Raw genomic sequence first — 15,699 nt, forward strand, 5'->3', positions numbered from 1 at the left:
GCTCCACCCCAAAAATCTCCATGTATTTCCCAACTCAGAGCTGGCAAGCCTACCTGGAGAAAAATTGCTTCAAAAGCACAAAGAAAGTGGTCAAGATTTTAAATGGTTTTATTATAAAATCAACAACTCAACAAGAAATTATTAAACTGAATAGTAGAACAAAGGCAATTCTAGCAACAGCATCCATTGGCAAGAAGAAAGATAAGAAAATCTGGAAGAAGGCTGCTTCTTCCTCACATGCTTGCTGCCATTCTGCTGCTTCAGATCTTCCTCTGGTTTCGGCCTGCAAAGAAATTAGCGGTTTATGGGGCTTCTCTCCTGCTGGGAAAGACTTCTGACTTTAAACTTTAGCTCAACTTTGAAGGAGCTGGAGATGCCAAATTTTGGAGATGTCACTAACTTCCTCTATTTTCTTTGGGCTCTTGGGCATCCAGTGATGAACAATTGGCTTGAAGCAGCAACATCTCTGCACACCTTTCACCTCTTTGCAGTTTAAAGAAGCATACACAATCTGTTAAAGGAGATCCAACAATCATTGCAAAAAGGGAAAGACAGCATGCTTTGCTCTTGAACAGATTGCACATAGAGAACAACTTACCTTAGCATAGGAGTTTCCGTAGTTTAGTCTTGTCACCAGACTCCTCTGTTCTTTTTCGGGTCTTGCTTTAGGTGTCTAAAGCTGAAGAATGACCTTGCAGCAACCATGTCTTCACAAACCTTGTTGGATCAAAGACTGTTAGAGGAGGGCCAGCAATTCTTATAAACAATAAAAATGTTATTGTTCTGACTTTCAAAGTGACAAGCAAGTTCATCTGGGAGTTTCACACTCACTGGAGGAAATAGCAACTGTATTGAGAATGTGGCGGATCCGAGACAGTTCCTTGGGCATTTCTTCTCTATATTTTAGACGCTCTCTGAAGGCCTGAATGGCTTCTCTCTCACTGAGCTTAAACCTTCTTGCCAATGTGCTTATTTCTGCTTCCCCATAGAGAATACCGTCACTGGAGTTTGCTGGCCAATTCTTAGAATCCAGAACTCTTCCACACCTTGACAATGCTGTCTTCTTTCGAAAGCAGTCTTTTTTGAAGAGATTTTTTAGAATGCAGCTGGGGAGATCGGTGGGTCATCAATTCTATTTCTTCTATGCAGCTGGACATCCTTAAATTGCAGCTTTTCTGTTGCTTCAAGTACTTCTGTATTGTAAGGACCTGGAGTAGTGCCTCTCTTCCCACAAATTTCATCAAGAGTCTCAGTCTTGCCGTGGGCTCTGTACAGATCGATATTTCTCTCCTGCAAATCTACACTTGATTTGGAAAGCTCTTGCAAAGCATCGCAAAGTAATCCGAGATCCAAAACGAGTTCTGCTGATGTAATCTTCTTATGAAAACCTTTATATGTGCACTTCTCCTTTCTATCTCAACCACTCTCAGTTTTACCTTTTTCAAAATGAAGCACTAGGGCTTGGCAACCCTTCCAGACAGCCATAACAGTTCTGAAACTAGATGCAACCCATCTCGTAGACAGGATCCTTCCAATTTTCAAGATCTCCATCTCTAACGTGGCCACACATGCCTTGAGCTCCCTTGCATTTTTTGGAGATGACATATACATGACATATAACTTGTCCATAAAACTCTTAAATTTATTGATGCCACACATCTCTTTCACGACAATGTGGACTGATAATTCCAGCCTATGGCTAGGACAATGCCATACAACAATGGAAGGGAATCTGTCTTTGAAGAGTTTGCGACTCCTCCACGGGATCCTATCATCACTGCAGCCCCATCACAAGTCAACGAAACCAAATTTTCCTTTAAGAATTCCTCAGTGATCCCTAATGACTCAAGGGTAGACATCAAACTTTAGAATATTCCGTTAAGTTGTCCAGCTCTATCAAGCCAATGAAGTGATTCATATGGTCCTGCGTGTCCAGCTCTTCAATGTAGGTGTGAATGTACACTATCAGAACCGATTTCTGACTCAGTAGTAGATTCATCAGTAATCAGTGTAATTTTACTCTTGGAATCAATAATCTTCTTGACCAGTGTGATTCTCATTTCATGGCCTATGTGATCTATAATATGTGCACAAGAAGTTGCTGAGTGCAAAATTCTCCCCACATCAATGCCGTTTAATTATTGCAAATCAATGTCAGCCTCAAAATCATTAAAAGACTGGTTCTTTCTAGCCACTTTATATGCAGTGCAGAATATTTTCTTGGGACCTCAAACACTGTTTTCAGCGTTTCTTTCTTTGTTTCAGCTGTGATTTTAACTGCAGCTTTGTGACCTATACTTTATGCTCAAAAATTTTTTCCCTGAGAGATGTTAGCTGCTGTTTCCTCAATTCACCATTAAATGACATGTCTCCACGTATCCTCTCTTTAGAAAGAAGCCAGCCCCGTGGCCAGCCAGGGTACTCGGGCCTGCGCTGGCCGGCTTCCCGGCTTGCAAGCCGGTCGAGGCATCCAGTGGCAGGCGCTGCCCTCCAAAGCCAGCCTCGCGGCCAGCTGGGGCGCTCAGCCCTGCGCTGGCCAGCTTTAATGGGATACGTCACTTCTTGAGGAGCTTCTGAGATTCTCAACTGCTGTTGGTATGGCAGTGGAACACTTACATTTTGGAAGTTATTCTGCCTACTTCTGTTAATAGTCCTTTATTCTGTGCAGAAGAACAAAGGCCATTTGGTGACCACCACCTTATTTCAAGTGAATGAATCTGCCAGTAGTTGTCTCAAGAGTCAGTAGAGTTTCAGTCCTCTCTCCTTTTTACATCATCTTCCCAGTACCCAGGCTTTCTGTTTTGGAATGTTAAGACAAGTTGAGTTACTTCCTTGTTCTTTAGGAACCCCACAGAGCTGTGAGTTTGCGAAAGGTCTTGTTATAGTTGTAGAAAGTTTTTCTGCTCTAAGCTTGTGGGTTTTTGTTTTGTTCATGTTTGAATTCAGATACATGTAAGATGTGTCATTTAAGATGTTCAACAGAAATAAGTCAAAGCATTCTTTTTTTTTGTCTCTGTAACTATTAAAGAAGTGACACTCCTGGGGATTCCCAGCACTCCTCTGTCAATGAGACCTTGTGCCAGAATTCAGTTCCAGACAAGGAGCCAGTAGACGGAGTACAGAATCAAGGACCAATCAAGCAAGAAAAAAATGAGGTAATATTTTTGTTGCTTCCAGCTGAGGACTTGCAGCTTTTCTTATTTTGGTGCCACAGTATGCTTGCTGTAAAAGAAACTCATTGAGATGATGGTAGGGGGTTTTTAAGGGTATTTTGTGGTGAGTGTATCTAATTTTGTATACAGTTATACGGTCTCCTAGCTCACTAATATTTTTCTGTAATACACTCTACTGTGCTGATAAAAAATGCTTCAATTGCATTTGTAATTATACAGTTCCAATACTTGAAAGCATTTGTGTGTTTGAAATGTGTTTACTTTTACCCTCTTGCTTTCTTTCATATTTTTGGCATGCAGTGACTTTTACTAATATTTAGGGGAGTGGTGAGTAGCTACAAAATACATATTTTTACAGATAAAATGGAGAGGGGGCAAGATAAGTCATAAACTGAAAATTGTCAGAATTCTGCTCTGGAATCCTAAAACTGCAAACGGGGCTGAGATGTGGAAAAGCATTTATGGAAGGCAAGGTCTGTGAGAGGGATGACTGTCTTTCCAGCATGTTACTGAAAGCAATTCATCCAGTGTCACATAAGGAACATGGAAAAGCAAGACTAGAAGAAGAATGGGCCATGGAGGGAGATCTGCCAGGGCTGGATGAGTTTCAGAAAGAGGTGCCATTGCTACTTCAGTAGTGTTAGGACTTCATGCCCAGTTTTGGTTGATTGCTTCCTCTTCCCAGATGTCCGGAGCAGGCCTCTCCTGCCCCGAACTGGGCCCGCCCGCCCCCCCCGCCAGGCCCCCCGGGGCCCGCCCGCCACCCGCAACACCCCCGCCGACGACCCCCGCTCACCGAGCGGCCCCCGACGACGGGCCGGAAGAGGGGCTCGAGCCGAGGGCGCTCCGACGCGCTGCCGCCGGGGCAGGCGGGCCTGCCGCCGCTGAAGAGGCCGCCGGAGCGCGAGCGGGAAGGCCCGCCGACGCCGACGCCAGCACCGCCGCCAGCACCGCTGCCCACAGCAGCGGCGCAACCGGGGCCGGCCCAGACACCCGGCGCGCCAGCGGCTGCAGGGCCGCAAGCCAGGAGCGGCGCGGCGCGGCCGGCGTCGCCTCCGCCGCCGCGGCCGCCCTGGGCGGCGGCCCGAGGGCGGGCGCGGCCGAACTCCGGCAGGGGGAGGGCCTGGAGGGAGAGGCCGGGGGGTGGGTCGCCCCACGAGCCGTTCCAATCGGGGATTGGCTGGACGGCTCCTGGGAAGGCTCCCCGGTCTAAGGAGCCAGCGAGGGCAGGCTGGCACAGGCAGGGGATTGGCTGGAGGCAGGAGGGGGAAGAACAAGGCCCAGAGAAGAGGGCGGGCACCAAGGGGGAGATGGAAGGGCACCAGAGCCAATGGGGATGGGGAAGCCAGGCACGCAGGGAGGGGATGGCAGGATCGGGGGAGGGGATTGGTGCAGGAGGCAGGGGCGTGTTCAGGGGGAACTATAAGAGGGAAGCTCCCGGGGATGCCGGGGAGGAAAAAGCTGACTGGAGGACGGAACAGAGAGAGTGCGAGACTCCAGGGCAGCAGGGAGGGGAGCAGACCCTGGTGCATTAACCACTGCCCCCACCCAGTCTGAGGCGGAGGGAGCTCCCTCGGCCGCCCCCTGGTGACGGCCCAAAGGACGGCCGGACAAGGGGAGGACGCGGGCGGCAGGGCGGGGCCTCACAAACTGGTGGAGAATGCAGGCACTAGCAGTCCTGTGAGGCACCCGCTCCCGCACCTCCCCGCCCCTGCGGGCTGGAGTAGCGCCCGGCCGCTCCTACGCCCAGCGGTTCTGAAGGCAACGAGTGCGGAGGCCCCCACGGAAGCCGCCAGCTCCGCCATAGACCTCGCACAGTTCGGTCAGTGGCTGACCGAGCGCCAAGGACAATTATTGAAGGAGGTGGCCCAGCAGCAGCTAGATGCGCAAGCTGCGCTGGCCCGGCAGCAACAAGATGCCCAGGCGACCCTCGTTCGGGACCTTCAGCAGGCACTAGCCGGGGCCGGTGGCGGCGCCGGGCCCAAACCCCGGCCGCCATTCCAACTCGCCAAGCTGGGCCCAGAGGATGATGTGGATGCGTTCCTGGAGGCCTTCGAACGCACCGCAGAGGCGGCCGGGTGGGCACCAGCTCAGTGGGCCTTCATCATCGGGCCCTACCTCACAGGGGAGGCGCAGGCCGCCCTGAAGGCCCTCCCTAAGGCAGAGAGCGCGGACTACGGAAAGCTCAAGGAGGCCATCTTGGATCGTTATGAAATCACTCCGGAGACTTACCGACAGAAGTTCCGGACCATAACCTTCCAGAAAGCGGACCGGCCTTGCACCCTGGTCGCCAACCTCCAGGACGCGGCCTACCGGTGGCTAAAACCCACGTCAGACGAGGGCAGGAGGATTGCGGACCAGGTGGTGCTCGAGCAGCTGCTGAGCGTGATCCCAGCCCGGGCCCGCAACTGGGTGGCATATAACAAGCCGCCTACCCTGAAAGAGGCCACCGTGTTGTGGGAGAACGTGATGGCCGTGGAGGCCCGCGAACCCCCGAGGCCTGAACCCCGCCCAGGCGGCGAAGGGAACCCCAACACCGGCGGAAGGGGGGGCAGGGCCCGACAAGGTCCCCGCCCACCTGCACCGGCTCACCTGGGTCGGGCGGCTGGAGGGCCATCGCCTGGGTCCCGCTTGGTCCTGCCGCCGCCCGTGACCCCCTCCCCTAAGCCGGCCGGCCCAGCACGAGAGGCAGGCGACAAAGGACCGTGTTTTACCTGTGGGCAGCGCGGGCACTGGAAGAGGGAGTGCCCCCTGATGGAATGCAACCTGGGGTGGGATACTGCTCTGCCCGCCACGACCCGGACCCCTCGGCCCCCTCCCATGCTCGTCCTGGTATCCGTGATGGGCAGGAAGCCGGCCGCCTACCGCCCAGAGGTCCTCAAGACAGCCCATGACCACCCCTGGGGAGGGCATCAAGGTGCCCATGGCACCACAGCCCGTATTGAAGCCCACTTCTTCTGGCCCGGGCTGACCAAGGAAGTCCAGCAATATTGTCGGGCGTGCCCGCTTTGCCAACGACAAACCACCCGGCGCCCGGCCCGGGCCCCACTGGCCCCCCTGCCCATCATCGAGGAGCCCTTCTCCCGGATCGCCATGGACTTCGTCGGGCCACTGCCCAGGACCCCGCGAGGGTCCCGTTACATCCTGGTCCTGATGGACTACGCGACTCGGTACCCCGAGGCCGTGCCCCTCTGAGACATGAAGGCCCCGGGAGTCGCACGAGTGCTGCTACGATTCTTCGCCCAGGTGGGGCTGCCACGAGAGCTGCTGTTGGACTGCGGGAAGCCTTTCATGGCCCAGCTCACGAAACATCTGTGCCGAACGCTGCACGTCCGCCAGATCTTCACCAGTGTCTATCACCCCCAGACGGACGGGCTGGTGGAAAGGTTCAACCAAACCCTGAAGGCGATGCTCCGCAAGCTGGCCCATGATCGCCCCCAACAGTGGGACCTGTATATAGACCCCCTGCTCTTCGCCGTCCGCGAGACGCCCCAAGCCTCCACCGGGTACGCCCCCTTTGAGCTCGTGTACGGGCGTCGGCCCCGGGGGATACTGGGGCTGGTGGAAGAGCAGTGGGCCCCAGCAGCCACTCCCGAGGGACGGCCCGCCCCTGAGTACATCCAGGACCTCCAGGCCCGCCTCGAGAGTTGCTGCACCACCGCCCGCAAGCACCTACTGGCGGCACAACAGGCACAGAAGGCCTACTACGACCGGGGGGCCAAGGCCCGAACGTTCCAGGTGGGGGAGAAGGTCCTAGTCCACCACCGAATCATGGGGCCAGGCCTGGGGGACCCTTGGAGGGGCCCCTACCCCATCACTAAGGTTCGAGGGCCCCTATCGTATGAGGTTCAATGCGGGCCGAGTCCCCGGCACCGGAAAAGGCTACACATTAACGACCTAAAGGCATGGCATGAGGCGGCCCAGCTCCAGTGTAACCTGTCCCCCGAACCTCTCGAGCTCCCGGCGGGGGAGTTACCTTGGACCTCAGGGGGTGCCAGCGAGGAGGAGCCCGTCCTCGACCCGGACCTCCGGGGAGACCAGCACGCGCAAGTGAGGGCGGTGATCCGCCAGAATCCGGGCCTTTTCTCCCGTCAGCCGGGCAGGACCACGGTGTTGGCTCACCACATATCTACCCCTCCCGGCCAAGTGGCAAGGGCCCCCTGGAGGCCACTACCCCTGAAGCGGTGGGAAGTCGTGGCCCGGGAGGTAGAGGACATGCTCCGCCTTGACGTGATAGAGCCGTCCCACAGTGCGTGGTGGAGCCCCATCGTACTTGTGGGCAAGCCGGATGGCTCCGTCCGCTTCTGTGTGGACTACCGACAAGTCAACGCCATTGCCACCTTTGATGCCTATCCTATGCCCCGGGCCGACGTGATTGATCGATCAACTGGGAACGGCCCGGTACTTGTCGGCCCTAGACCTCACTAAAGGGTATTGGCAGATACCCATGGCTCCAGAAGACAAAGAAAAGACAGCCTTTGCGACCCCCCAGGGCCTGTTCCAGTTTAAGGTCATGCCCTTCGGGCTGCATGGGGCCGCAGCCACCTTCCAGCGGCTCGTGAACCATGTACATTGATGATATCATCATCTTTAGCCCCGACTGGCCGTCGCACCTGAAGCACCTCGCCACGGTCCTGGAAGCATTGGCCGGAGCGGGCCTGCGGGTCAACCCACGCAAGAGCCGAATCGGGTTCCAGGAGCTCACCTACCTCGGATTCCAGGTGGGCCGTGGGATCCTGCGGCCAGTACCAGACAAAGTCACCACGCTGGAGCAAAGCCCCCGACCCCGGACTAAGCGACAGATGCGGCGCTTCCTGGGGCTGGTGGGCTATTATAGTAAATTCATTCCCCACTTCGCCAGCCAAGCCAGCCCGCTCTCCGACTGCTTACGGAAGGACCGGCCCGCCACCATTCTGTGGAGCCCCAACCGAATCCGAGCCTTTGAGGCCCTGCGCGGAGCCCTGTCAGGGGCTCCCGTGCTCCGGAACCCAGATTTTGGACGGCCCTTCCTAGTCCAGACGGACGCCTCCGACGTCGGGCTGGGGGCAGTCTTGTCCCAGGAGATTGACGGCCAGGAGCACCCAGTGCTGTTCATTAGCCGGAAGCTGCAACCCGCCAAGGTCAAGTATGCGACGGTGGAGAAAGAGGCCCTGGCCGTTAAGTGGGCGGTCGAGGCACTCCAGTTCTACCTCTCCAACAATCCCTTCACCTTGGTCACCGACCACGCCCCCCTGCTCTGGATGGCCCGCATGAAGGACCACAACCCACGGGTCCTCAGATGGTACCTCTCTCTACTCCCTTTCAGCTTCGAGCTGCGACACCGGCCAGGCCGCCTCCATGTGAATGCGGACTACATGTCGCGGATCCCAGAGCACCAACCCGGCCAGGAGACGCCCGGCCCCAGGGGGGGGGTGTCCGGAGCAGGCCTCTCCTGCCCCGGACTGGGCCCGCCCGCCACCCGCAACACCCCCGCCGACGACCCCCGCTCACCGAGCGGCCCCCGACGACGGGCCGGAAGAGGGGCTCGAGCCGAGGGCGCTCCGACGCGCTGCCGCCGGGGCAGGCGGGCCCGCCGCCGCTGAAGAGGCCGCTGGAGCGCGAGCGGGAAGGCCCGCCGACGCCGGCACCGACGCCAGCGCCGCTGCCCACAGCAGCGGTGCAACCGGGGCCGGCCCAGACACCCGGCGCGCCAGCGGCTGCAGGGCCGCAAGCCAGGAGCGGCGCGGCGCGGCCGGCGTCGCCTCCGCCGCCGCGGCCGCCCTAGGCGGCGGCCCGAGGGCGGGAGCGGCCGAACGCCGGCAGAGGGAGGGCCTGGAGGGAGAGGCCGGGGGGTGGGTCGCCCCACGAGCCGTTCCAATCGGGGATTGGCTGGACGGCTCCTGGGAAGGCTCCCCGGTCTAAGGAGCCGGCGAGGGCAGGCTGGCACAGGCAGGGGATTGGCTGGAGGCAGGAGGGGGAAGAACAAGGCCCAGAGAAGAGGGCGGGCACCAAGGGGGAGATGGAAGGGCACCAGAGCCAATGGGGATGGGGAAGCCAGGCACGCAGGGAGGGGATGGCAGGATCGGGGGAGGGGATTGGTGCAGGAGGCAGGGGCGTGTTCAGGGGGAACTATAAGAGGGAAGCTCCCGGGGATGCCGGGGAGGAAAAAGCTGACTGGAGGACGGAACAGAGAGAGTGCGAGACTCCAGGGCAGCAGGGAGGGGAGCAGACCCTGGTGCATTAACCCCTGCCCCCACCCAGTCTGAGGCGGAGGGAGCTCCCTCGGCCGCCCCCTGGTGACGGCCCAAAGGACGGCCGGACGAGGGGAGGACGCGGGCGGCAGGGCGGGGCCTCACACCAGAAGAGCAGCATAACAGAACAGTTGCAATTAGAATAGTATATGAGCGAGTGCTCTGATAGGAATATGTTCTTGATGTGTTCAATGAAGTTACAGTATGTTTGTAACTCAAAATTTCCAGTGCTCAGTAGTACTTTCTGAAATGAAGCAGCTACATAGTTTGGAGGTCTGCAAGAGATCTCAATAAGTGGTTGGGAAGTTTCACATACACTTCTCAAGTGAAATACTGCAAGATTGAGCAGCTTCCTTTTCCTTTAGCGCTCAACCTCATCAGTCCAGTGCAGTTGTCTGGCAGTGAAGGCTACCAAGATTCAGGGCTAGTAAGCAATAAGCTGTACATCTAGGCTCAGGCCTGAGTGTTACAGTAAGACAGGGAGTATTTTATCTCTTCTTTCTGAGCTATTTAGGTAAGGAGATAACTGGGTTCAGGCATGTGCACTAAACCCTAGTTTCACCTCCTCCCCCATTCCAGGATGCTATTTTCAGGGTTACAAGAGTTCTTAAGGAGCAACAAATTAGGTTTTGGGAAAACAGCTTTCCTCTGATCCTGTTTAATCTGTTCACTACAAACACACACATGAATTTAGTTTCAAAGAGATCAGAGTCCTTAAAAAGGATGTTTTAATTTGTAAAAATTATCTTGGCTTGTTTTGGTTTCTAGAATGGGGTGAGGTTGGGGGGGTGAACACCATGTGTCTGAACCCCAGGATACTCTAGATTCTAGGGACTCACTGTTCAGTTTCCTTACCCTCACTTTCTGTTTCTCTCCCACACTCCCCCATATGCAGATGACCCTGTTTCTCTGTTCCGCTGATAGTGATTTTCATGGGGAGCTAGCATGGTCGCTATTTGAGGGCATTATGGTGATTACTTTGAACCACACTAGTGTGTATTTGTGAGCTTGCAAGAAAACGCAAGTTGTGTTATGGTTTTGCCTACTCCTGGGAGATTGCCTCTGAATAAAAATGATCAGATTCTGGAATTTTAGGTATCTGGAAAAACCATTTATATGGTAAGCTTTGCGGAGATGCTTGCTGCAAGTTTTAGGGTGTGTTTTCCAGATGATTCTTCTGCAGGGAACAGGCAGAAAGAATGTGCAGAGGCCAACAAAATTTTAAAGCCATGTTACACAAGTTGAAGGGAGTTTGTTTGGGGCACGGGTTTTGTAGGGGGAGAGCACGGATAAATACATTTAATAATAGTTAATGTTTTTACAACATTTAATTATGTCTAATCTTGTTTAGCTTCGTGATTCAACAGAGCAATTCCAGGAATATTACAGACAGCGGCTGCGATACCAGCAGCATTTAGAGCAGAAGGAACAACAACGGCAACTTTATCAGCAAATGTTGTTAGAAGGAGGGGTAAACCAAGAAGATGGTCCAGACCAGCAACAGAATCTTACAGAGCAGTTTCTAAACAGGTTGTCTTTGGTTAATTAAGATTACAAGCATCTGTCTTGTTAAGCCACAAATGTTACAGTCTGATCTTACTTTGGTTTCAGTATAATTTCTTTCATATTAAATGGGGCTTGTCACAAAAAGGACATTATGTTGTTCAATTATAAATTAGCTGATAAAATTCTAGATCTAAAACTTTACTTTTGGAGAGCAAAGTTTTTCCTAAAATGTTCCAGGCTTTATATATTGCAAGGTCCACTGATGTTTTGTGGTGTTTTGATTGGTCTTCTGTAGCAATAAAAAGATGCATTAATTAGCTGCTTTCCATAAGTCTGAATAAACAATTATGCTCCTTCTTAGCAGAGTTGACACAAACTGAATTTAATCACACCATAAGTCTTCATGGTTTTAATATTTTACCTGGCAGGTCTATTCAGAAATTGGGGGAATTAAACATGGGTATTGACAGTCTGGGAAATGATGTGCAGACTCTAAATCAGCATTGCAATGGGAGCAAAGGAAATGTATCCAACCCTCCAGATTCTAGTCAGAGAATAACAAATGATAACGCAAATATTAATGCAAGCACACCTCGTAAAGCTGGCTGTACCAATCATATACCCTCACTTGAAGAATCACCTGTCCATGGAAATCAAACGTAAGTGTTGGGAACCTTTCAGTACTGCTTGTTAACTGAATATTAATGTTAGTTAATGTAATGTGCAGCTATCCCTGTAACATATTGTGCCTTACTTCAACATTTGATGGAGTATTTTGTAAAAAGCACACCCCAGATTTCAACCAAAATTTTACAGTAGCTAAACTGCAAGATACTATCCAAAGACTGCATTCGTATGGAAGTTTTTCTCAGCCTTAGCTTCTGAACTGCAGCAGTGCTTTTTTTTCTTCAAACATACACACAGCATCATCCTCTGGGCTCTCTCAAGTCTCTTCCTGTCCTGGGTATGCTTTGTCTCTGAACTGGCTTGATACAGTCCTTCCAGGATGATAACAGGCCAAGTACATTAGCAAGCTGTCTGGACAGGAAGGTACATTTCACTTCTGTCAATCTGTCCTGATTGCTATTTCCCCTGCCATATCATCAGAGGGCTTTTTAAAAAAACACTTAATTGCTGTTGAACTATGACATACTAATGTTGTAAGAATGTATTGCTACAATCTACTGGTTCTTCTGCTGGTTCTTCTGAATTCTCAGTTTTCATTAAAGTCTAGCCTTTTTCATTGTGTGTAATGAAACAGGCAAGATGCTCCTTTAATGAAAGCTGAAAATTCAGAGGAACTAGTAGACTGTAGCAATACATTCTTATAACATTAATGTGCATAGCACAATAACAGCAACTGTCATTTAAAAAATAAAAATAAGGCCCTCAGGAGCCCTCCACTGCCATGACATGGGAACACAGTAGTTGACAGAAGAGCGTGCATACAAAACTCCTATTCCAGTTGTGAATTCCTCTGTTGTGGCAGTGACTGGGAAATGCAGAATTTTTATTGAAGAATTAGAAGAACATAGTCATTATTATAAATGTGTTTAGAATATAATTTAGAATGAGAAGAAAATTAAGGATAGCACCAAAGGAAGCAATAAGTATTAGGAGCAGTTGTTTGAAATGGCTGCGGTATGTTTTGACTGTAATACCGATTTTTCAGGAGCAACTGCCTCGTGTGCTCCCAAAGAGGCAGCAGAAGAGATACTGCTATGAGAAGGAATTCAGCAAGGAGACTGCCCTTGAAAAAAAAGTGTTATACTTTAGAATACTTTACTTTAGAATGAGACTGCATTCAGATATCACAATAAGTTATAATTGAAATTGTGATCAAGAATAAGCCTAACTTGTTGCTATGCTTGTCATATACCACCACCTTCTCATGTGCAAGCTTCCCAGTTAAACTGCAGTTTAATTATTTCACAAAAGCCAGAATTCTAAACCCACAGTTTAGAATCTTGATTTGTGAAGAGTAAACCAATTTCAGTTTGACTAGTTGCCTGGTTTTCAGTGCCATGGCAAATGAGAGCTTGTTCCAAGTTAGAAGTTTTGAATCAAGCTTTGCATGCAAGAGTAGGAGGGAGGTGGGAAGAGGAAGGGGAGTGTGTGAATGCTTGCAACAAGCTGTGTTGATGTCCAATTGCAGTTTAGTAACAGCTTGCTGTGACATCTGAATGCTTTCTGTGTGGTTTTATAGGGATTACTTTTACATTTTATACAGATGTAAAAGATGAAACAGCCTTGCTTATCTCTTGTTGTAGTGGATTTAATTCTGTTTGCATTAAAGCAGAGTACCAGAACATGCTGCCATTCAGGCACAACATGAAGATTCTCCAGGGAATATAGCAAGAACAAGAGGTGATGAGGTAGGACTTCCACAGCACTTTTTCTACTACAATGAAATGAGCCTCTAGTCTGGACTTTTAAATACAGAAAGAATGCTTCTAGAAATATGTCACATTAGAATTTTCCTGGTAGTATACAAATATTAACTCTGAATGACAGATAGTAGAACTTGTCAGCATGCTTCCCCTAAGAGGTATATGCATCTTGCATTTCTACTGCTTGTCTTTACTTATCCTTTTCAAAGCATTGTTGTCCATAAGCAATATTTGAATTTTTTTGTTCTGTGTTCCCAGTTTTGATTTCCCAAGACAAGCAGCAACACACTGTTTCCTGGACTGGATAAACAGATTGTTGCCACTCTTGGCTGCATTAGTAGTTCACACAATGCATTGGATTATAGCTATATACTCTGTGGAAGGAGGGTGTTAAGCCTCAGTTTGGTTGAAGAAATCTCTAACTGAGAATGTCTTATATTTGACTGCACAAAGGACCACTTAACAACATTGTCTTCTCTTGTGTAGTAATAATGGCTTTACAGTTGAAGAAGATTTTAGTTTTAATTTTATTATCCTCTTGACAGATGTGGGCTTTTCAGCACTCTGGAGCACACGTGGGTTTTTGTGTGTGTAGTATTTTTAAGAGTAGTCTTTTTCTGGCAGCAAGCCCTTGCCTGTCCTTCTTAACCACACAGACTTTAGTCAGATCTTTAGGATCCTTCTTGCTCTTGGTTCTGTTAATGAGCAGGCTCTTCCTAGTGATTTATCTACCTCGCCCCATATGGCCTCCTGTATCAATTTCTAAGCTCAAACATCTGATTTGCCAGTGTGGTGTAGTGGTAAGAGTGTTGGACTAGGATCTGGGAGACCCAGGTTTGAATCCCTGCTCTGCCATGGAAGCTTGCTGGGTAACCTTGGGCCAGTCATACACTCTCAGCCTAACTTACTTCACAAGATTGTTTTGAGGATAAAATAGAGGAGAATGATATAAGCCGCTTGGGGTCCTGACTGGGGGAAGAAAAAGGCCAGGGTATAAATAAAGTAAGTAAATAAATTTGCCTCCGTTTCCTCTTGCAAGATGCAAAAGGAGGACATAATTCTGCCAGGACTATTTAAATATGTCCCTGATAGGCATGCTCCAATCTTGGGAAAGCTGTTAGGTCAACACAAGCTGGGTTTTGTCCCACAAGGCAGAAGTGTTGTCTTGTGGTCCCAACATTCAAAAATGGTATTTTCTCTAGAATCCTAAATGTAGTTAATCCACCCTCCCTTAGCGATACATAAAAATTGTTAAGCTGTGTAATATGCTAGAGGTAGAGATGCTAGAAGTCATATATAGAATGAAAAGCCTGGATTCCCAACATGACATTAAAATGCTTATTTTTGCCAGGGTATTAATTAATTTTTTTTTTTGAAGATAAGTACCTTAATGGTATAGAAATCCAATGGGTAACCATATCTACTGCGAGTTTTCATATTTGTTGTATTGAGGAACAATTTTTTTCGAAATAAGAATGGAATTTTATTTCTGGATTCTAAAAAATGTGCAAAAATCATAGGAACATAGTTACATTCCAGTTTTTCACATAATAGGATGACAAATCAACAAAGCAATTCATTTGTATCAATACCCTAGAAGATACACAGGCTGTCAGAGCTGTGGCTTTTCATCCAAGTGGCACTATGTATGCTGTTGGCTCCAATTCTAAAACTTTGAGAGTGTGCGCCTATCCAGACCTTCCGGATGCAAGGTAAGAATGATTATGCACCATCTGGAAGTCCTGATTTCACATCACAGTTTTCTGGTATTAGTGTCCATATCTTCTTAGGGCTTTTGGGTCTCTCATTTTTTCATTTCCTGTTTTTTTTTTAATCTCAGTGATTTAATGTTGCAGGACTTTTAATTCTTAAAATATTATTTAAAACACTTTCTACAAATAGAAATACTCTGAATAATTTTACCCACTATTATATTAATTGGTTGTCAATATAACAGTTTCTTTTGGCTTGCAAACTCAAAATACTGCAATTATCTAGAGAAATTTTCCTTTATTGTCCTCATTGCATTTTTATTAAAATGATCAATAGATGTTTTAGGACAGAAAATACATTCTCAAAAGCAGGATTATTAGAATAACCATACAAAAAACTCAGATTTTTCAACGTCTGTTTTTGATGGCTAGAATAAACTACTAATTGACATTGGAAAGGAAGCTTTACTTGTGAGGCTCTCTCCTCTTCTGTTTCATGCAGCTCAGCTCTTGTTGATCTGAGAAATTCAAAATATATGAATTTTGAATTAAATTTGTATCAGTAAATATTATGTTAAGAAGACTGTCCAATAATGATTTTGTTAATGTCAACAGTACTTCCTTAAGACATAAATTTGCACAATAGGTTCTTAATCTTCTATTTTAATTATTGAGCTATTTACCAACT

At 49.6% G+C, this 15,699-nt stretch overlaps 1 protein-coding gene across 2 annotated transcripts in view; it reads left to right on the plus strand.

The window, feature by feature from the left end:
* Positions 1-15,699, plus strand: part of WDR47 (WD repeat domain 47) — a 52,198-nt gene that overhangs the window by 24,168 nt on the left and 12,331 nt on the right. The window contains exons 6-10 of one of the 2 annotated variants that reach the window (XM_054980762.1): positions 3,029-3,155; positions 10,755-10,933; positions 11,338-11,568; positions 13,206-13,284; positions 14,854-15,011. In XM_054980762.1, the coding sequence (XP_054836737.1) occupies positions 3,029-3,155; positions 10,755-10,933; positions 11,338-11,568; positions 13,206-13,284; positions 14,854-15,011 (774 nt within the window). The remainder of the gene's footprint in view (positions 1-3,028; positions 3,156-10,754; positions 10,934-11,337; positions 11,569-13,205; positions 13,285-14,853; positions 15,012-15,699) is intronic. The other variant, XM_054980763.1, reaches the window with a different exon arrangement.

Source organism: Eublepharis macularius, chromosome 5 (assembly GCF_028583425.1).
Source record: "Eublepharis macularius isolate TG4126 chromosome 5, MPM_Emac_v1.0, whole genome shotgun sequence".
In the NCBI taxonomy this organism is placed as follows: domain Eukaryota; kingdom Metazoa; phylum Chordata; class Lepidosauria; order Squamata; family Eublepharidae; genus Eublepharis; species Eublepharis macularius.